This window comes from Apus apus, chromosome 1, assembly GCF_020740795.1.
Source record: "Apus apus isolate bApuApu2 chromosome 1, bApuApu2.pri.cur, whole genome shotgun sequence".
Lineage (NCBI taxonomy): Eukaryota > Metazoa > Chordata > Aves > Apodiformes > Apodidae > Apus > Apus apus.
Window position 1 is genome coordinate 73,774,333 of NC_067282.1, and position 22,165 is coordinate 73,796,497.

Here is a 22,165-nt window from a genome sequence, read left to right on the forward strand (position 1 = left end):
GCGCCGCGGCTGGGGATGCCGCCCGAGGGCCGGGCCGGGCCGAGGGGCGTCACCGCCCTCCCCTCGGCGGGCCAGCGCCAGCCAGACCCCCGGCTTCCGTGCTCCGGGACACGAGTCGGACCGGCTTTGCCTCAGTACCTGCTTGCTCCGTACCGGCTAGACACCGCTCCCCACGCACCCGAGAGAAGGGGGGGGAGCCGGGTGCGGGGCCGGGTGCGGGGCCCAGCCCCCGCCGCCTCCCCAACGGCCGGGGCTCGCGCTGCCACGCCCCCTCCCCCCCCCCGGGCAGTGCGCATGCGGGCGGCGCGCGCAGGCCCGGTCGCCGTCCCACCTGCCCCTGCGCTCCGTGCCACGTACGGGCGGCGGCGGCGGCGGCGGCGGGGCCTGCGGCGGCGGCACCGCGGAGAAGCCAGAGTAAGAGAGCGGGGCTGGTCGCCTCCCCTTCCCCGCGCTGCGTCCTGGGAGGGCGGGGGGGGGCAAGGCGGCGGGAGGGGTGGTTGCTGGCTGGGGGTGAGCCCCCCCGGCCCCCCCCCCCCTTCTCCACCCCAGCTCTAGGGGAGACGCGGCCCCTGGCGGAAAGGCTGGGAGGCCCCTTGCGTCCCCCCGGCCCTGCCCGGGGGTGAATGGAGGCGTCCCCGGCCTCTCCGGCCTGGGGGGTCGGGGGTGAGGGCTGGCACAGGCCTCCCCTCTCCGCCTCCGCGAGGGGTTGTTCCCTTGGTCACCAAGCCTCTTTCCTCTTGGGAGCCAGGGCAACTGCAGGCTCCTCGTCGCCCAGCACCGAGTGGCTGTGATTACTGCTCCCCATTGGGCCGGGCCTGCCCTTCTCGGGACTGGGGAAAAATGAAGAGGGCTCTTCTTTCTGCTCCTCACCCCTCAGGTGTCTTGAGAAAACTTAGAGCTCTATCAAGCAGGGTTTGGGCTCAGGCAAGGCGGCTTTTCTCTGCTGCAGTGCAGAAAAGGGTAGTGAAATCCAACAGGGTTATGACATCAATGCTTTAGGAGGGGTCTGAAGTGACTGGCTTAGATTGAAGAGTCACTGTCCACATGCACCACTTAAATTGGTCCATGATGAGAATAGGAGCCAAGAGGAGAGGAAAAAAAGAATCTCTACCTCCAAAATGCGTGTGGTACACCAGGGAGGTTAGAAGTATGCCATTGTGATTCATATGAAAAATAATCTTTCTTAAACAGGAAGATATTAACGTTTGGTTGTTTTGTTTCCCCTCAAGAAAATAGGCACTGTGATTGGTTCTGTTAAAAAGCTCCTTAGTGTGTATTTTGGATATAATCTTTGAAAAACTTTCCCAAGAGAATCATGCATTCAGCTCCGTCACAGTGAGGAAAGAAAAGCTTGAATGCTGTATAATTAAATAATTGGAACATTTAACAAAGTTTTCTGTAACAATTACAATTAGCAGTTACAGTGTTTACCATCTGTCTCTTAAAATTTGGACACCTTCAAGCAGAATGGAGAACAGTTGGATAAAAAAGTGCATTTAAAGGCTGTCTTGTTACCTTTTAATAATTGCTGATAGACCCACAGTGGATTTCTGTTAGTAGTGTTGATACATAAGACATTGTAGTTCTGTAACTACATTACAGGAGCTGGTTTCCTTGCACAAAGATGCGAATTATGCATTCTATCTGGTGAAAGGTCACAAGAGCTCAGGTTTGTCCACCACGACGTGAAGCTTGAGGAAGTACAGATGAGATTTGATTCTTACTCTTATCAGTTTGTAAGTAGCTTGTGTTGTAATGCTGAAGAAGCAAAAACCAGTGCCCAGCTCTAATGTTTAAGAAACACGAGGTGGTAGCTAAATGGATTCTTCAAGTTAAACCACTCTTAGATGCATTATCTGTATCCTGTATTTGTTCATTGCAGTAAATTTTACCTGGAGCTGTAGCAAGATTGGGGTGAATGGGGCACCATCTTCATGCATTACTCATTTTGTGGTATGTGAGTGAGGAATCAGAAAAGTAGTCTCTTCCTGTTCACCTACTTTGCATGTCACAACAGTCTTACCTTCTCCCTGTTATGAGTGAGTACAGTCCTTCTTAAAAGTGGACATTTCCTACCCAGGATGAGGGGAGCAGCTGCCAGCCTATGAGAATCAGGGAGGGGCTTTGTCCAGTTGCTGGGGTTTGTTTGCTCTCTGCTTCTGTCCTGTGTTTCTCATGCCTGTATGTTCCAGTTTACTTCCAGTTGTGTTGAAAGATGAGAGCTGGGAAGCCTAATTTCACGTGGGTGAGGGGAACCTACTTTTTTTCTCCAGAGGTCCTTTCCAGCCCCTATCATTCTGTCATTCTCTCTGGTTAGCAGCAAGTCATCTAAAAATCAGATAATGGATGTTTGAGGTTCACCACATGTGTGAGAGAGACACACGTAGAAAAGTGCCAAGTAGGGTATACCTGTCAGGTGGGAGGGAGGAGCACAATTTTGTTCTCCTTTGTATTGGCCTGTATGCTAAATTATTGTCTTGTAGCTCTAGGCATTAAGCACTTACCTAACAAACAGGTGGACTGCATAAACCTCAGCCAGCTCATCACATAAGCTTTCTGGCAGAAAAACCATCATCTTAAACTGAATTGAGGGCAAATAATAGTCTCAAGTGTTGGTGTATTTCTGACTGCATTTCCTTCTTGCCCACTTTCTTGGCTCTTCCTGTGGGAAAGTGGCATTACTACTACTTTCCTCTTGGTAGTCCATCCTAATATTACTGCTAAGTCAATCAAAGTTTATTTCCTTTAACTTAGCCTGGGATTTTAAGATGGAGGCTGTAGAAATGGGTATTTTTGAGACTGTTGGTGAAGATCACTGTCCTGAAAAGGAATGCTTTACTCTTAGGAATTTCTACATGCAGTTAGAAAATTAGAAAAAAATATTCTTCTGTTATGAAATTAAAAGCCTTGTTTATGATCTGTTTTAGTTGAACTTCAAAGACTGCAATACTCAAAAGTGTAAATCTTAGTTATATTATGGACAAAACAGTGCCTTTTTTGTTTGTGTGTGTTTTTAAGATGTTCTAAAGTGAAAGATTGTTGTGAACTGTGTATTTCTAATGAAGTGTGACTGCAAATGAATTTGTTAATTTATTTTTTTTTTTCTGATGCAGGGTCCTGTTTTCAGCCACTGGCAGTGCATGGCGGCTTATCCTGATTCTGTCCTGAAGTGAGGTGGGAAAACTGTCCAATAATCTGCCATCATTAAGACAGACAAGGTAAAAATAAGTACATATTTTTGGAAAGGAGGTGAAAGAAAATGCCTGGATGGATGCTATTTTATTTTTTAATGCTTAAATTAAAAAAACCCAACCAACAACAAACAACTTCTGCAACTTACTGTGCTCTTACAAAAAACTTAAAGTGTTGCTTAGACTGAACTGATGTGCATGCAGTCAAGGCTCCTTTGTTGCAAAACATGAATAATGTGTTAGCAAGCATAAACAACATTATAAACTTCATTTTTTTGTCATGGTGTCTCAGCAGCAACCTGGCTGTGTTAATTGCAGATCCCTTTTCTCTGCAGTTAAATTGTATCCACGTACCTCCTGCTACCTCCCTGATTAGGGAAATGAGTTTATTCAGTAGTTGCTTGTCTTTATTATATTTTTGTAACATTGTGATAAACAAAGGGATTTGCATTAAATGTTTCCTTTGTATTAAGTTAATAATAATAAAAAAATAATCCCAGAAGCTGAATTGCAATCTGTAGATAGCATCATACTACATATTTTTAATGCAAAACATTGGCATTGAAACAGTAGAGGTAAATATATATAGGTGCATCAAGGTATGATGTATTAAAGGCTTGAGCTGAGTGTCTTGTTCTCTGGTAGGAGAGAAATAAGTTTCAATGTAGTACTTTAAAAATAGACTGACCAAAGCAAAATCCAGTTTTCTCATAAAGCACTGTGTTATAAAATCCTTAGAGGTAAGAGATAAATATTTGCATATTCTACCAAGAATTCTTTTTGCACGAGAGAATGAACTGCATGCTTGCCTGCTTATGGCTTTGGAAATGTCAACTTTTGATGTGTAGGGCTTCCAGCCTTTAAGATCTCCATGCTTTGTTCTTCAGATATTAAAATAAGTGTTTCTTTAATTGCTCCTCTTTCCAGATCTGTTGTTTTGGCCCTGTCCAAAGCAGTGAAGAAAGAAGGGGACATCTGACTAGCTATTTAGATTTTTTTTTTAATTTCTCTGTGGTAGTTTCCTTTTTTCTTTTATACATAAAGCCTTTGTTTTTTTTAATAGGAGAGATGCCTCCTATAAAGTGGTAATTTTTACATTGTCTTATATAAAGTCTTAAAGATACAACTCTGAAGTATATGCTGTGTGCTGTTTGGACTCAAGATGGCTTTGTTGCAGTTCCTTTTTTGTAGCAGTTTTCCACGCCTCTTAAAGCACTGGGAGTAACTGACTATTCTGACTATGTATACTGTGTAATAAATTTGTGGTTCTGAGCCTAGTGAATAGCTACTGTGTTCTCAGTAGCTTCTAAAATCTAAAATCTTGGTTAAAATATCTCAGTCAGAATTTCAAAAAAGGAAAAATTTTTAATCTCGCTTTCTGGAGATGAACCATCAGTGACCAGGGAAGGTCATGGAGCAGATCATCTTGGGTGTCATTAGAAGCCATATAGAGGATAACCAGTGGATCAGGCCCAGTCAGCATGGGTTTGTGAAAGGCAGGTCTTGCCTGACAAACCTGATCTCCTTTTATAACCTAGTGACCTGACTATTGGATGAGGGAAGGGCTGTGGATATTGTCTATCTGGACCTCCAAAAAGCATTTGACACGGTTCTCCATAGAACTCTCATAAAAAAACTGGCTGCTCATGGCCTGGATGAGCCCACGATCTGTTGGATCAAGCACTGGCTGGATGGTTGGGACCAAAGAGTGGTGCTCAATGGAGTCAAATCCAGCTGGGGCCAGTCACAAGTGGTGTTTCTCAGGACTCAGTGTTGGGACTGTTTCTGTTTAACATCTTTATTGATGATCTTGATAAGGACATAGAGTGTATTATCAGTAAGTTTGCAGATGACACCAAACTAGGCGGGAGTGCTGATCTGCATGAGGACAGGGAGGCTCTACAGAGAGACTTGGATAGATTGGGTCATTGGGCTAATGTTAATGGTATGGACTTCAACAAGGCCAAGTGCTGGGTCCTGCACTTGGGCCAGAACAACCCCAGGCAACGCTCCAGGCTTGGGAAAGTGTGGCTAGGAAGTGTCTGGCAGAAAAGGACCTGGGAGTTCTAATTGACAAGTGGCTGAATACGAGCCAGCAGTGTGCCCAGGTGACCAAGAAAGCCAGTGGCATCCTGGCTTGTATTAGAAATAGTGTGATCAGCAGAAGTAGAGAGGTGATTGTCCCCCTGTACTCAGCACTGGTGAGGCCACACCTGGAGTATTGCATCCAGTTTTGGGCACTTCAATTCAAGAGAGATATTGAGGTGCTGGAGCGAGTACAGAGGAGGGCAATGAAGCCGGTGAAGGGAGAGAATAAATCTTATGAAGAACGCTTGAAGGAGCTGGGAATGTTTAGTTTGAGAAAGGAAGCTGAGGGGAGACCTCCTCAGTCTCTACAACTACCTGAAAGGCCATTGTAGAGAGGCTGGTGCTGGTCTCTTTTCACAGGTAGTTAGTGACAGAACAAGAGGGAATGGCTTCAAGCTGCAACAGGGGAGGTTTGGACTGGACATTAGGGAAATTTTTTTCACAGAAAGAGTGGTTAGACACTGGAATAGGCTGCCCAGGGAGGTGGTTGAGTCAGCATCCCTGGATGTGTTTAAGGGTTGTTTGGCTGTGGTGTTGGTGGATGTGGTTTAGGGGAGAATTTTGTAGAGTAGGGATGATGGTTGGACTCGGTGATCCCAAGGGTCTTTTCCAACTTGAATGGTTCTGTGATTCTATGATTTTATGTTTTCACATAATTGATATAATAAACCCAATGTTGAGCTATTCATTTATTTGTTCATTTATTTATGAAATAATGCATGACTCAACTTGATCCCCTTAATAAAGGCATTTTACCACCTAGAATCTTTGAAATAAGTTATTTTGTTGTGGCAGGTTTTTCTTGAATAGAGAGAAGAAAAAGCGCCCTTTGCTGCTTATCATAATTATGGGGGATGTAAAAAATAATCTAATAAGGTGATAACATAACCAATATAGTGTTGTAAGGCTGAGAGCATTTACTACAATTTCACTTTGCCCGAGAGAGATGTATACATGTGTCTTAAAAGCAAATCCTAGGGAATATTGATTCCTTTATAACTTGTTTTCCATGACAGTTTATGGCTGATACCTTAAAAAAAAAAACAACAAAAAGTTCGAGATTTTTTTAATGTCACACATGTTTAAAAGCTGTCTGACTTTTAAAAATTCCTTGGTATTAAATTCTGTACACCAGGCACTGTGGTAACTGTTGACTTTAATTGTATGGTCTTTGCCGCTGAGCTCAGTTAGTGTATTGTGCACTTTATTGTTTGAGAAATTAGTGCATCGTAGACTGTGTCCAAGAGATGTTCTCTGGAAAGCTTCCTAACAGTAATGCCTTCCAAATATGGAAAGCTTCAGAACGGTCATCAGATGCATTTAAGTAACTAACAGTTTTGTTTTCTAAAATGTTTTTAATGTTTTGTTCCTAACAGGTCTGCAGGTGATAAGGAATCCAACATGAATGGGCAGCTGGACTTAAGTGGGAAGCTGATAATCAAAGCTCAGCTTGGGGAAGATATTAGAAGAATTCCTATTCATAATGAAGATATCACCTATGATGAATTGGTGCTTATGATGCAAAGAGTTTTTAGAGGAAAGCTTCTGAGCAATGATGAAGTCACAATAAAATACAAAGATGAAGGTGAGATTTCATTGCTACTGTTGAGATTTAATACTGTTGCTCTGATATGATTTATCTATTGACAGAAACTCTGAAATTCACCTTTTCAAAATTGTCCAAATTTTCTGGCAAATAAAAGTGATTTCTTGTGAAATCCTTTGAATCACACAATAGAAGCTGTATCTCTTGTGGTTATGTTTTCTTAACATAGTATTTCCGCCAGTTTTTCTGAAATATCAGCTATGTGAAAGTTCAGGTCTTGCTGTTGCAGGAAGCTGATGCTATTGTAAGTTTCTCTTCTGTGCGCTCATTTAACCATTTTTTTGTTTTGTTGATAAAGTGGGTTTGAAGGTGAGGAATGAACAAACATGTATGACTTAAGCCAAGCTCTTATAGAACTTTGAAAACTTTGTTTATGTGGTAGTAATTCTTGATTGTTTTCCTCCATCAGAATAAACTTAACCTGAAATATTTATTAAAAGTTCTCTTTCCCTTTTGTGATGGTTCACATCTGTTGGACATGGGTGATTTCAAAGAAAACCTTAATCATTAGTGCTAAACAAATGCAAGCTTAAGAAAGAAGGACTTCCACAGAATTATGAGGGCCTTGTTTGAGATTGAAAACAAAAAACTCTCTTTCTCTTGTCTAGAAAGAGAGTTGTGGTTTGGAGGGTTTTTCCTCTTTGAATGTCAGTGTGGGACATGGATAAGTTACTTAGTTTGGGACAGTGGGGTGGTGTTCAGAAAATGAAACTCAGAATGAAATTGTAAAATCCAGTCTCTTAGATCAAGGACTGTGTGATAAATAACTTTTTTTTTCCCATACATAGAGGCAATAAAATTTCACTTGGAATTAAAGTTTCTTCAGGTTTGTGAAGCTTTTTGTGGTCATTACTCATCAAAATCGATACTCGGTGAAAGGCTCATACTTTCAGTTTTGATCTCTACTGAAAGAGAGCTCAGTGGATTTATGGTGGCTTTGTTTTTCCTCTTATCATAGAATTTATTTTTCTGTAATAAGAAAGGTGAAAGGAAACTGATGGATGCTTTTAAATTAGATGAATAAATTTTTTTCCTAGTAACTTCAGAATCAAATAGGGAGAGTTATTTTTAAGTAATGAAGTATCAACTTCTGCCCTTGCATGAAGCTCAGAAGTTAACAGGCTTTGCTTTCAATGTAACTTTTTTGTGTTCTTTTCAGATGGAGATCTTATAACAATTTTTGATAGCTCAGATCTTTCCTTTGCAATTCAATGCAGTAGGATACTCAAGCTGACATTGTTTGGTAAGTATAGAAGATTTTGTCTTTTTGTTTTAGTAATGTTTATTAAAATTCAGGCAGTTGGCTTCATCGGAAGGTACTAAAATCTTTCAGTTTGTCACCTCAGAAGAATGAAATTGCTAAGTTAAAAAATACTGGTTTAATGCATGGTAGCTATTTTCTTTCTTGATGTTTCATGTGACATCTGAACTTACAGAAACTGAAACTGTCTGTAAGATTGCTTAAAGTATACGTATAATGTGGTCAATGTCTTTTTCTTAATGTTATTTTCCACCTCCCACTCTCCAACATCTGTGAAGTTTTCTTCAGAGATGTGTGAGAAGTTTAAGACTTTTATCCTGCACTCTTACTAGTACACTGCTAAAACATAACATTAATTGCTTAAAGTTGAATAGATTTTAACGCTTGTCTTTTGGCCTTTTGTATAATATAGTTCTTTATTGTCAAGCTACTATTTTTTAATTAGCACATAGTTCCAAGGAACAGCAATCAGCCTGTAACCTGAACAGTGACTATTTATGAATTGCAAGTATTGCATATACTGCTTTATTTTCTAAAGGTACTTTTTAAAAGGACAGCTTTTCACAACCAGGTATGATCTTTGTCTTGTTCAGGGTGTATTCATGGAAATGAGTGAACACTGCAGAAATGTACTGCACAGTTGGGTACTGTGGATTATGCTGAACTGAGATTATATTAAAGGACCAGTAGTTCAGTCTGTGTTGACTGAGCTGTGTCATTTTAAGCTCCACAGAAGATGATGACACAACAAGGAAATAAAAGTTGGGAAGTTTTTTTTTTCTATTTTAAACTGGATATAAAAATGTTACTACTGTCTTAAATTTATGTAATTGCTGTTTTGCAGTGAATGGACAACCAAGACCCCTAGAATCTAATCAGGTGAAATACCTGCGTCGAGAGCTGATAGAACTTCGCAACAAAGTCAATCGTTTATTGGACTGTTTAGAACCACCAGCTGAACCAGGGCTTTCCAGTAACCTGCCTGAAAGTGGTAGGCAGCCTGGCAAAGAACTGTTTGGTTGAATTTGCAGAGTTGTGTGCTGTTTAACAAAGTGAAAAAGGAAGCTTGAATACTGGTTATGATTATTTTTGATTGTTGCTTGATGGTTCAGAACTTTAATGCTTCAGTTATTTCAGAGGCAGAATTTTTATTCAAATTATTAGTAGTAAAGAACTAAGTTAATTTAGGAATGAAACTTCAAAGTCTGAGGTTTTTGCTGCGATGTATGAAGATGCTGTAACTAACACTTGTGAGTCACAACAATATTTTGAGAGGGCTTTGAGCTGAATTAATAGTTGTTGCTGAAGAGTTCTTGCTCCCAGCTGCGCACTCCTGTTGCTTACTTTGGGCTGGCCCTGGTGCTTGTCTTGTCACATTGCTAAGCAAGTTGGATTCACTAAAACTAAAAAGCAAATTCAGCAAAAATTATATTGACTTTTTTCGCCAGGTTAGGAAACTGAATCCACGCATTTTGAGCCCAAACCAGCCTCAGAGCTGTCTCAGGGTAAGCAGCACAAGGGTGCAGGTAGGGGTGGGAAAGGATTATTGGGAGGGCAAAATGGTGAAGGAAGTCTTATTCTCCTAATTTTGAGGCATTAATCTTACAGCTTAGGGCTGTTGTACTGTAAAAACTATACCTCTGTGTGCTTAACTACAGATTTTGGGTAAGCTGGACACAAAATCATGACACAAAGACATGGAGTGCAGTGTTTGAGTAAACAGGCAACCTGAGAACTCTAGCCTTTTTTGTTTTGTTTTGTTTTTAGGAAGCACTGATTTTGTATTAAACACTTCAAAGTTAAGTTCTATTGTTTTTATTGTTTAAAAAAACCTAGCCCTTGTTCCTTCAATATAAATAATTAGTAATTACTGATTACAGTGGAATAAGATGGATTCTAGTTATAAACCCTTTGGAAGGAGGTTAAGGTGATGATCTCAGAATGTAAAAAAACCCCAACAACTTATCTAGTCTAAACCTGATCTGCACGTATTTGTTTTTAAGAGAAAATGTAACAGTCTGCTGGGTAAGTTTCCAGATAATTCAGTGTTCCATGTGTAATTGCAGAGATGAACTTCACTTGTCAGCTTAGGAAGAATTTGGGGAGAAGGGGATAGAACCAAAAATTATAGTCGATAAAACACTATAATAAACTGGAACCTATCCTGTAAGTTTCTTAATTTTAAATTCTCTGTAGGCAAGTCATACCAGAGTAATTGATTTAAACAGGAGTCTTGTACCTTTGAATCTAAGACAAAGTGATACATGATGCTCCACAGTGTCAGTGTATCTTTAAGTAACTGTGTAATGAAAATCTGTGCTTTGTGATTCCTCAGTTCTGGGTGCATCACTGGTTCAGCAGTCTTATCCTAAATAAGCATTTCAGCAGTTGAAAAATTGAAAAAAAACCCCACAACTATGCAGTTTTAAAGTTGTAGCACAGTATATATGTATGATGGTGTTTCAGTTCTCAAGAATTAATAACTGGACACTTTGTGTTTTGTAGATGCTGTAGATGGTAGGGAAGAAAAGCCTGCTGCTGCTGACGCTAATGTTAAGCCATCTACTCAAGTAATAGCAGCAAGCATGTCTGCATTTGATCCACTAAAGAACCAGGATGAAATCAGCAAGAATGTCATGTCAGCATTTGGCTTGACAGATGATCAGGTGTCAGGTAAGAATACATCTTATGAAAAGGAAAGCTAAACACGTTAATAACTGATGAGTCAAATCTTGATTTGTAACAAAGCATTTGTGTTTTGGATGTATTAAGCTGTGTTCTGTATTCACTATTTTAGTATTCTAAAACTTTTTGTATTAGGGTGGTGTAACTTTTTGCTAACTTTTGTATACAAACTGTTTAAACGTTGCTGTTTTGTGGAGTAACTTGGTTGGCATTTGCTGGTGATAGAAAAACAGCCTCCACTACTCTGGATCCCTAATAGGTTTGAACTTACAGTTCAGCTTACGTTCTTGGCTTGCGCTTCTGCTGTTTGGGTCAGTCAATATTTGGTGTGACTCTGCCTTTTCTGTTTCATTTCAAAATGAAAGGAAATTTTTGACTGTTAAGAGAAAGGAATAACTTATTTGTCTGATTTGTATTTATTCTTGAAGAGCTGCATGACTGTTGGCTCTTCCTAGTAATAGAATGCTAAACATGTAAAAACTGATTATACTAAACTGAACATGGTTAACTTAAGACAGGATAAGTGTAGTTAGAAAGCAATGTAGAATGTAATAGGGAGTGTGATGCAGAAATGGAGAAGTGATTTTTGCATAGAATCTGTGTGGGTCTGGCAAGGTTTAAAGTCTCTTTGAAAACTGAAAATAAAACTGGTGTCAGCAAACAGGACTTGCTGTTTACTCTCAACTTAAGAGCAAATAAATTTTAGATGGTGTGTGAAGTAATGATACAGATGAGCAAACTAATACCAACTGGAGCTTGTTGCTGCAGCACGGCTTCCTTAGCAAAAGAGTGGAGTGATGAGGATAGATCTGCACTGCACGATTGTGAGTGTGCAGGATCCGAAGTTGTTACTCACAGACACAGTGGTTGTTGTCAGACTGGGGTACTGCTAAGTGGATCAGGCCCATTGAATGATCTCTTCCTTCATGGCACATTTTGGGTGTTGTCATGGTATCGTTATTTCACAGACTATCTCTGCACAATGAAGTGATAGAGTATGAAGAACAGCTAGTGTAAAATTTGAGCTAGTTTTTGAAGGAGTGGTTTTGTCTTCTGATACGAAGCCTCATTGTCAGTTAATGCTTCGATCATAGCATCAGTTACATTTCAATGTTTGTGTCTCCATAATTCTTCTGATAGAGTGAAGTCACTTGACCATACTTTGAATGTACAAAGAACTTCACAGAGAGCCATTTAAACAGAGTATAAGAAATAACATTTCTGAGGCTATAATCCTGTTGTTATGTATATAAAGGCAAAACCAGAAGTAAGCAGATTTGATTCATTTTCCCCATAGTAAAGCTGACATGAAAACACAAGGGCTTGTTGGATGCATGTTTATATTGTGTAAATATAACTTTCTTAAAACTGAAAGTCAATTTGCCGCAATTCTAATTCTTGTGCTTAGGTTTAAGCGTGTATTTGAAAGTATTGTCTTATAGATAGCATTCACATAGTGAAGAGCTGGAAAGGTCCAAGCTTTAGCTTCCTTGTTTCTAACAAAGTATTTTGCATTCAATTGTAGTATATTATACCCATTCACATGCATATTTCAAAACTTCTCAGTAATGCAGAGAAAACCTGAATTCTCTGTTTCCATGCTTTCTTTGGGTGCTAGCTGGACTATTTTCAGAATTACCAAAGCAGACACTTGCTTTTAGACTGAAGCCTGCCATATCCTGTCCAGGAGTGCAAATCTAATACGCTCCTTGGAGGTTTTCTGTTCATGTGCTGTATCACAGTTGCTAAAAACACTTTGTTGCCTGCGCCCATGTCAGCCACAGTAAAACACTGGTGCATTTGAACAGTTCCATGCAGCCTTTCACCTTTGCTCCAGATGAGAAAGAATAGGTACATAGGTGCATATTCTCTCCAAAAGTGCTAGGTCTTCAGTGTACAAGTGCTTCAAGCCATGGAAAAAACATGTAGTCATGCAGGGTAATGTTGCTTGGAAGGATAAAATTTGAGTGATCAGGAGACAGCTGGAAGATAGCCCCAAAAGTATTTTCAAAAGCAAGTTCAGATGTGCAAATATATTTAGCTTTAGCTTGGACCTGACACTCTGGGATGTAAATCTATGGAAAACTGGAAAAAAAGTTTAAAACTTTGCAAGGGAATGTCCTTGTATTAGATTTTTGGTTTGTAATTCAGACTCTGTTTATTCTGCATACTGTATTTTGGTCTTGCTCCTCTAGGACCACCCAGTGCCCCTGCAGAAGAGCGATCGGGAACGCCGGACAGCATCGCTTCCTCCTCTTCTGCAGCCCACCCCCCTGGTGTTCAGGCACAGCAGCCACCATACCCTGCCACACAGCCACAGACTGGTCAGGTGGAAGGTAAGCAGCATGTTTGTCAGCTGTTTAAGACATGAATGTTGGTGTCTGAATCTGGGTGGTCTGTAGCTAGGACTTCCAATTAGCCGACTCAAGGTCGACACCCAACTGCAAGTTCATCTGTGCCACTAGTCAGAAAACCTTTTTTCCTCGCTTGCTGTTCCATATAGAATCAGCAGGTGGAGCAGCAGCCATATTTAAAAGGATAGGTGGTGGAACATGAGAAGGATTTTCATGGTAGTTTTCAGCTTGATTCTGTGCTCATTTTACTGTAAGGCAGATTTATATACACTGCATTTTAAAGGTGTCTGAAAAATTTAGTTCATATAATGCCCTGTGTGTTGTGTCAAGCTTTCGCTTAGCTAACAGTTTGTTGGCTTGTCTACTGTGAATTTAAAATATTTAATCATCATTTCTATCTAACAAAACAGAGCCATTGCTGCATTGCTTCTTTACTATGTATGGCTCTGTGCTAGTCAGGCTAAACTTTGCAACTCTCTCGTCAGCACTGTAGTTCTCCTGTGTAACCCTTGAAAGCCTCTGGCCTTTAAAGGCTTCCCTTTATAGCTTAAGGTCTTAACTCTGGTATTCAGAGTCCTTTGTACTATTCCCTTTCACACGTTATTTGACTTCTAAAAATAAACCTGTTCAGAGTTTTGCTACATTTGGACATAATTTTTTAATGGATATTTTCTAAGAACACTAAGCCTTCAAACCTGCGTAGTTCTGGATGAAACTCTACGGAATGCCTGAATGAAGTTGAATCCAGTTGATGGCTAGTCACAAGTGGTGCTCCCCAGGACTCAGTGTTATGGCCAGTTCTCTTCAATGTCTTTATTAATTATCTGGACAAGAGGATCAAGTGCACCTACAGTAAGATTGCAGATGACACCAAGCTGGGCAGAAGTGTTGATATGCCTAAGGGTAGGAAGGCTCTCCAGAGGGACCTGGACAGGCTGGATTCATGGGCTGAGGCCAATTTTATGAGGCTCAACAAGGCCAAAGCAGAAAAGGTCCTGGGGGTGTTGGTCAACAGTTGGCTTAACGTGAGCCAGTAGTGTGCCCAGGTGGACAAGAAGGCCAACAGCATCCTGGCCTGCATCAGGAATAGCATGGCCAGCAGGACTAGGGGAGGTGATCGTACTCAGCACTGGTGAGGCTGCACCTTGATTGAATACTGTGTTCAGTTTGGGGTCCTCACTACAAGAAAGACATCGAGGTGCTGGAGCGAGTCCAGAGAAGGGCAAGGAAGCCGGTGAAGTATCTGGAGAACAAGTCTTATGAGAAGCGTTTGAGATAACTGGGGATTAGCATGGAGAAAAGGAGGCTGAGGGGAGACCTTATCATTCTCTACAACTACTTGAAAAGAAGTTGTAGAGCTGGGGGTTGGTTTCTTCTCCCTAGTAACAAGTGATAGTACAAGAAGAAATGGCCTCAAGTTGTGCCGTGGGGGGGCGTTAGTTTGGATATTAGAAGAAACTTCACTGAAAGGGTTATTAACCACTGGAACTGGCTGCCTAGGGAAGTGGTTGAATCACTGTCCCTGGAGGTATATAAAATATGTGTAGATGTGGTGCTTATGGACATGGTGTAGCACTGAACTCAGTAGAGTTAGGTTAATGGTTGGACTCAATGTTCTTGAAGGTCTCTTCCAACCAGGACTATTCTGTGATTTTGTGGTTTGCTTTGGTATTTCTACCTCCATATGAAATAAAATCAAAAGTTGTTTCTGTGTTAGTGTAGGAACAAGTTACAATGCTCTGCTGCTTGTTAAACAGACATAATGCTGAGATACATGTGAGAGGCATTATTGAGGGTGATGACAGGATGCACTGTCACTTGGCATGTCTTTCCTGAAGGGCATCAGTAACGTTTTGATTGAGCTGAATATTTGAGCAGCTTGTAGTTAGGTGTAATATTTAAGCAGGTATGAATGTTGTTGGTTGAAGTGGAGCTTATAAAAAATTGTTTTGCTGCTTTCAGCTTTTGTTTTTCCTTACTTCCCTAAGAATTAGTCAAATGATGGAGGTAGAAAGAGACATCTTTGTAGCTTTGGGGTTTGTGTGTGGAAGTTACTTTTGGAAAAAAGTGCTGTAAGTTCTTCTGTCAGCAGCTAGAAAACTTAATATTAAAAAGTTATACTCTTAACTACTGAACTTGCACTTTATGAGTTGAGTCTTTTTACTTTTCTCAATTTTAACTTCTACCTCATACAATAAGGTACGAGGTTTTAAGTGTTGATGTTAAGCCACAACTGAAACAGAAAAAGTAAAACACTTGAGAGCACTAGGTTGGAATCCTGAATGGCTGCTAAGACCAGGAAATGGAAAAATTAACTTGGTTCAGCAAAACTCATCTTACTTAGAAAAGAAGTTGGCTCATGCATCAGAGTAGATGTAATGATATTTTCTAAATTTGGGTCAAGGAAAATATACTGGTTTTGTGGTTTTGTTTTTTTTTGTTTAGACACTGAACTGTGCTATACTTTTGCCCAGGTCCTTTTGCTTGCATGTAAAGTAGCACCAATTGTGAAGGTTTTGGTCTGTAGTTTATGCAGTTTTTATTATAGTGGCTGATACGTGTTAATTATTGGTTAAATTTTCTTCACTCTATGGATAAAACAGGATGATTCAGCTCTTGGGAAGAGATCAGAAGTCATTATTGCACTTTGTTAATCAGAAATACTAGTGGGAATACTTACGTTGGCCATTGTACGGATGTGGTAAATAGCAGTCTCTTACCAAAGCTGAGCAGTATGTGTGATTACCAGCTTCTGAATTTTTTTCATAAACTAAGTTGCTTTTATCCAAAGTGTTCCAAGACTTTCCTTTGAAACATGGAGTAGCTTTCTATAATTCACTGTTTGACAGCACCTCAGTACAATCGGAATCTGGGGACCTGTGTTGCCCTGTTCTGTTCTCCAGCAGCTGAGAACCTGTGCAGGGCCATGGCCCAGCCAGAACTTCAGATATGTTTTGATGGTTAGGTTTTCAACAGGACTGGCTCACACAAATGGCACTATTGGAACAGAGCATGTTGTTGTTAGAAACTAGTTTTAAAATGTTAATTCACTTCTGAAAAAAACCAAAACCACCCCAAACTGTACTTCCCCCACCTTCCCAGTATTTTTAGAAGTAGAATAGTGATGCCAATCATATGTCAATCATTCCGGTATATCAGGGATTATTTTTAATATCATTCTTTGCCCATAAATAATGTTATGATGGCTATTAGTAATTATTTGTGAATACTGAGTCCCCTCACACCTATGTGCAGATGCTAATGAAAGGCTTGTCTCCTTTGCTGAAGGTTTAATCATCCACTAGTTTGAATTAAATCAATACAGCAAAGTAGTTGAGTGTAGTGTTGTCTCCTGTGGTATGCCCGTGCTTTTGTACAACTAAATCTGGTCGCTGAACACAGACAGGAACAAATAATGTACAGATGTGGACACTGTTTTACTCTTTGCTAAAACAGATCTAAAAGTTCATTTGTGTAAGCACCTCATGATGTTCTAGGGAAGAGAAGGTGTGTGATTGTATACCTATTTGGTCTTTTTTCTGAATCAAGCTAAAATGTCTGTTTCAGTGCACAAGAACAATGGTAAATGCTGGCAGATCCTTGACTGCATTAAGCACTATGTAGAAAACCAGACACTGATGCTGTAGCTCATCTTGTGTTCAAAATAAAATTCAGTGAGAAGGAAAACTGTTCATTTAAGGAGCCATGCGATGCTAGATTGCATTAATGGCTCTAAATTAAGAATGCTTTCTTGGATGGCACTGGAACATCTCTCTGCTCCTCGCTAATGCTTCAGCCCTGGTGAAGACAGCAAACCTCTGAAAGCTTTAGAAGAAACTCCGTTTCTTTCATATCCCTTTACCTGGGCTCTCCAGCAGGTGCCAGTGTGGTCTCTCTTTTAGCCTGTAGATAATTATCCGAACTTAAGCAGCCTCCTGGTTGTTCTCCCAGAACTACAATGTAACAACTGGGTTTAGGTAAGAAAAAAAATGCATTCCAAGTTTCTAATTTGTAATTCTTAAAATAACAGGCTTAAATCTCTTCAAGCCTTGTGTTTAGCACACCCTTCATCCCACAATAATTGCATACCAAATAATAATTTGAATGATTGCACCCATATAAAGTATTTGGAACAGCTTAGTGGGAGTGTAGAATACCGCTGCTTTCAGCTGCAAGTCACATAGAGAAGAGAAGGAATAGGGAGTTCTTTTAAGGCAGTGTGCGCAGGGGTCTGGGAAGACTTGGAGCAGAACATTGTTGGTTTTGCCTTGGTGCAGTTCAGAAGATACAGCTTACAGTGTATTTATACAGTTTGCTGATCTTTGCAGAACGAAAAATTATACAGTAACACTTTATAATAGTAAAGTTTCCATGTCTGCTCTAGTTCAGCTAAGCTTTAGTTTTGGCAGATAATTGTTTTGGTTCTTTGACTGTGCCTGTTATTAAATTGAAAAACAGCAGAAGCATAAAGTCTAAACAGGGCCCATAGGTTAAGTCTAAATGAATACTCTGCCAAAATTGGAATAGACAAACTTAAGAATGCATGGTTTTGTTTTTGCTTTAGGGTGTATGCCCCTGGGTCTCTTAAGAAAATATGGCTTACAGCAAGTCAGATATTAAAAGATGGCTGACTTATCTGGAAAGTGTGGTCAGAATAAATAATGTACCACTCTGCTTACAGTACTCTGATGCAGAAATGGTCTTGAAAGCCTCATATAAACAGACAATCTGAGGACATGTTTAACTTTTGAAGTACTTTAATTTACAGTGTAGGTTCTGGAGCTGTTACCAAGACATTTAAAGATTCCTACTCTGTTACCCACCAGAGTAGTACTAATTAAGGTGCACAGCTTCTGGCATCCTCTGAAAATGTGAAGTAGCAAGCCTCACATACCAAATTAGAACCATTTATTCTGTTGGAGTTAAACCTCACTTAGTCTTCAAAACACCCTAGTTCAGAAACTAAAAACTGTAGATTGATTCAAGTTGGTAATTAGGTAGATCATACTCAAACTTGACTGTGTTCAGATTTTCTGAAAGAAGTTTTTACATCTCGTGAGACGGTTTGTTTCAGTGATTTTTAAACTGTTAGGATGTTGTTCGCTGTGTGCTTATAAAATAGGTAGGGTACTGGGGTTCAACTAAATAAGTTTTTAATCCATAGGTCAGATGTATCAACAGTACCCACAGCCTGGTTACCCTGGCCAGCAGCCGCAGGCTCAGCCTCAGCAGCAGTACGGTATGCAGTACCCAGGTAAGCAGCGCGCTCCAACGCCGGTTTAGCTGTAGAACCTCTCCTTCAGTGCTCAACCCTGTGAGCGTCGGTTCCTGCACCTGTGGGGCTGGTCAGGGTGCTGAACAGCTGGAGTGCCTGTGGTTCTGATGGGAACTGGCATGAATCAAAACTTAACAGTAGGAGGACACTAGCTGTCTACATTTTTATATAGCTTGAGCTGTGGTATCTCAATCCTACTTGGTTGTGACCAAAAGCAGACCTCATTAATAATCAGCAGAATGCATTGTTAGAAAGGTAGGCAGAATCAATTACCTGAAGTATGAGATGTCTTCAGGATCAACTTCTGCAGCCTTAGGATTCTAGCAAGTGCATAAAATATCACCATTTAGGTTCCTTACTTATCAGAGGTACATAAAGATGGTCCCTATTCCTTGCATCTAAAATAATCTCCATGTACAAAATTTATTGGTGAGAACACTGATTGTTTGTCATTTAGCAAATCCTTAGCTGCTGTAAATACTGTAATTTCAGAGGAACTTTCAGGTGATGTTTTTGTAGTGGACTTTGCTGATACCTCAAGTAAAGGTATCAGCAGAAGAACGTTTTAGTGCACTAGTGGTTTATGTGCAGTCAAATGTGGAATGCTGACTTTTGCATATACCCAAAGTAAACTTAACTTCAGAACTTGCAGTTGTTTTACTTTATAAGCAGCTGGCATCTAATAATGCATAGTATACGCTAGGAATCGTAATCCAGCTAAAGTACAGGGCTGAACCTGTAAAAAATTGCAGATTGCTTAATTATTTTAGAAAATGATACTAAGCATTTATCATTCTTTGTTTTAAACAATCTTCCTGAAACAAAAGACTCCCGTTAAGTAAGCCCATACCAGAATAGAGCCTCTGTGGCCTTTATTTTGGTGTGCAATATATACAGTGGGAGTGCATCAGTTTTGACGTAGATTAAAACACTTGCAGAGTTTATGAAGAAATTCCATGTTTACATTCGATAGGAACCCTAGAAAACTGGGAACTGAAGGTTTGTGCCTCAGCCATTGTTCCTGTGCACTGTGTGAGAGCTGGTTGATTTGGGTCTCTAAATGGTATCTTGTTCTCTGCAGATTTCTCGCCTCCACATTTGTAATTAGAAGACAGTAACAGACTTTCTGAAGTCTTAATTTCAGAAGAAGAAACAAGCCTGTTGAAAGTAGAAGGGTCTAACTGACTTTCTTTAGGCTTAAAAACTGAGTGGGGGTGGGGGGGGAAAGGAGGTTCTCTTTGCTTTCTAGTCATATCCTACAATCATCTAATCCATTATTTGGCTGGAGAAGTTCCTGTGAAAGCTGTAGTGCAATGTGAGCTCTGCACTGTAATTAGATTCATCTTCAAGTAAGAATGAAACACCACCAAAACTGATCTGGGGCACCTCTGTTGCTGATCACTGATTTCATGATTAACCTCCTCTTTCAGAAAGTATTGTTTTTGAGGAGCTGTTGGCAGTGGTCTTTGAAGATCTTGACTCATGGGTTTTTTGTTTGCTTTAATTTTGTTCCCATGAGCATTGTCTGCTTTCAAACCCATGGCCCCCAAGAGCAGGATTCCTGCCTACTCTTGTAGATCTACTAGGCAACAATGTGGCTATTTATTCATGGTAGTAAACATGGACCCTTCAGAGGTTTGTCTCATGAGTAAATTCTGACCCCAGTTTCAAGGTGAGTTTATACTCGAGTGCATTCTTCATTCCTTACTCTTTCCCCATAGGGCTGTGCACTTTTAATAATTTGTGTGTCTGGTGTTTAATGCTGACAGGATTCCAGTCACTGGAGAGGTTTCATTGCAAGTAGCTGCAGGTGTGTTTCATGATGGATAAAAGCAGCTATTTCTTCATAAAAGGACGTTGTGTCATTATAAGGTCTTCAGTAAGAGAAATTATTTTTGGAAGCTGGTTTTATACAGCAAAATCAAGTTTGGGGCCTGTTTAAATGCAAGTTTTGTACTAACGTGTTGTTCTGCACAACTATGTCATATTGAAAGAACTGAGAACACCTGTTATTTAACCAAAGGTATGACTTGCATTAAACCCTGACGATATTTTCAGGACAGATTAGTTTTGAGTTTTATTTGGGAAAAAGGTTGCATTTTGCTTCATTTGCCAAGGAAGACACTTTGTTTTTCATGTGACACGGTGGTAAAATACTATTTGTCCTTTTTTAATTTCTTGTCAGTCGTGGGAGAACTGTGTGACGCTATTTCCAGTGCTGCTGTGCTGCCACGGTAGCCCCAAAAAGCAGGCAGCGCGCTTGTGTGAGGGCAGGGAACTCGCCCTTCCTTCTTGGTTTGCCTTTTCTGTGCTTACCGCGGTGCTGTCTGTGTGTCACTGTACAGAAGTGCCCTTGGCTCCTTGCTGTCTCTCTCACCCCACCTTGCTCTTTGCCTTTCCAGGTTACAGCCAGCAGCAAACCCCCTCGCAGCAAGCCCAGCAGTTCCCGGCCTACAGCCAGCCGGCGGCCCCTGCCCCGGCCCCCGCCGCCGCCACCTACCCCGGGCAGCCGCAGCAGCTGCCGCCGGGGCAGCAGCCGCCGCAGTACGCGGGGGGCAGCTACGCCCCGCAGCCCTACACCACGCAGGCCTCCCAGCCCGCGCCCTACAGCGGCCCCCCCGCCTCCCAGGCGGCGCCCGGCACCTACCAGCCGAGGGCCGGCTTCACCCCCCCCGCCCGGCACCACCATGACCCCCCCGCCCGCCGGGCCCAACCCCTACGCCCGCAGCCGGCCTCCCTTCCCCCAGGGCTACACCCAGCCCGGACCTGGCTACCGGTAAGGGGGTGCTGCCCCGCCCCTGCCACCCGCGCGAACGAGTCCATCCCAAAACAGACTCCAGGATTTTTAACCGAGATTCCAAAACTGTAATGAGGCAGAACTATAGCTGTTAATTAAATTCTTGCAGGGGGGAGGGGAAAGACCAAAGAAATCTTTCCCGCTTTCAATTGTATTCGCTTCCTAGTTTAATTTGGGGCTGGGTTGTTTTTGGGAAACACTACCTAAATGTCTGTAAAGTGATTGTATCCTTCGAACAAGGCAAGCCAGAATGTCAAAGATGCTAGTTGGAAGTTTAGCCCATTTATCAGGCTTGTTTTTACTAATACCATGATGTACTAAGTTAGATTCATTCTGGAGGTAAAACTAGATATGATGTGTTATAAATTGTAATGCTCACATGGAAAACTAATAAAAACCCTGAATCTACTATTTGACTCATCTTGATTTTAGAATTTAGGTAATACTGAAGAAGAAAACTGTTAAATGACAAGTGTGCATGCTGGGTGTGCAGATACTGAGGTTAAGGTCAGTGGTGCTCGCAGTGGTAGGAGAAGAGACAGATTTTTAGGTATGTAAATGGAGAAGTGTTGCAAATTGTGATGGCTTTTGCAGAGGCTGTGCAGCAGCAGATGGTTTTGCACTGTCTACTGTTATTAACTGCCAAGTAACCCGCTTACCAAATGAATAAGAACCAAGACATAAAATCTTCGAGCCCCTTACCAATTTTACTTTAACAAGGGCAGGGGGAGAATTGTTTTATTACTTGAAAAATTAAGCAAAAATGTATATTTAAAAAAGAACTCTTAAAAAGGAACAAGTTTCCACAGGTTCTCTGCCACCCAGAAAAACTTGGGAGTGCAGTTCTAGTGGCTTGATTTTGAGCCAAGAAAAAGCAGATCCAGAGCTTTAAGAAATTCAATGGACCA

General features: G+C 41.1%; 1 protein-coding gene across 1 annotated transcript; it reads left to right on the forward strand.

Moving 5' to 3' along the window:
- The first annotated feature begins 319 nt into the window (after nucleotides 1-319).
- Nucleotides 320-21,666, forward strand: TFG (trafficking from ER to golgi regulator). The gene is given in 10 exon segments (XM_051622279.1): nucleotides 320-414; nucleotides 3,114-3,218; nucleotides 6,656-6,864; nucleotides 8,045-8,128; nucleotides 8,991-9,137; nucleotides 10,652-10,819; nucleotides 13,027-13,167; nucleotides 18,350-18,439; nucleotides 20,863-21,128; nucleotides 21,130-21,666. Coding segments are annotated over 8 exon segments (1,191 nt in total). The 5' UTR covers nucleotides 320-414; nucleotides 3,114-3,218; nucleotides 6,656-6,680; the 3' UTR covers nucleotides 21,241-21,666.
- Nucleotides 21,667-22,165: the final 499 nt, after the last annotated feature.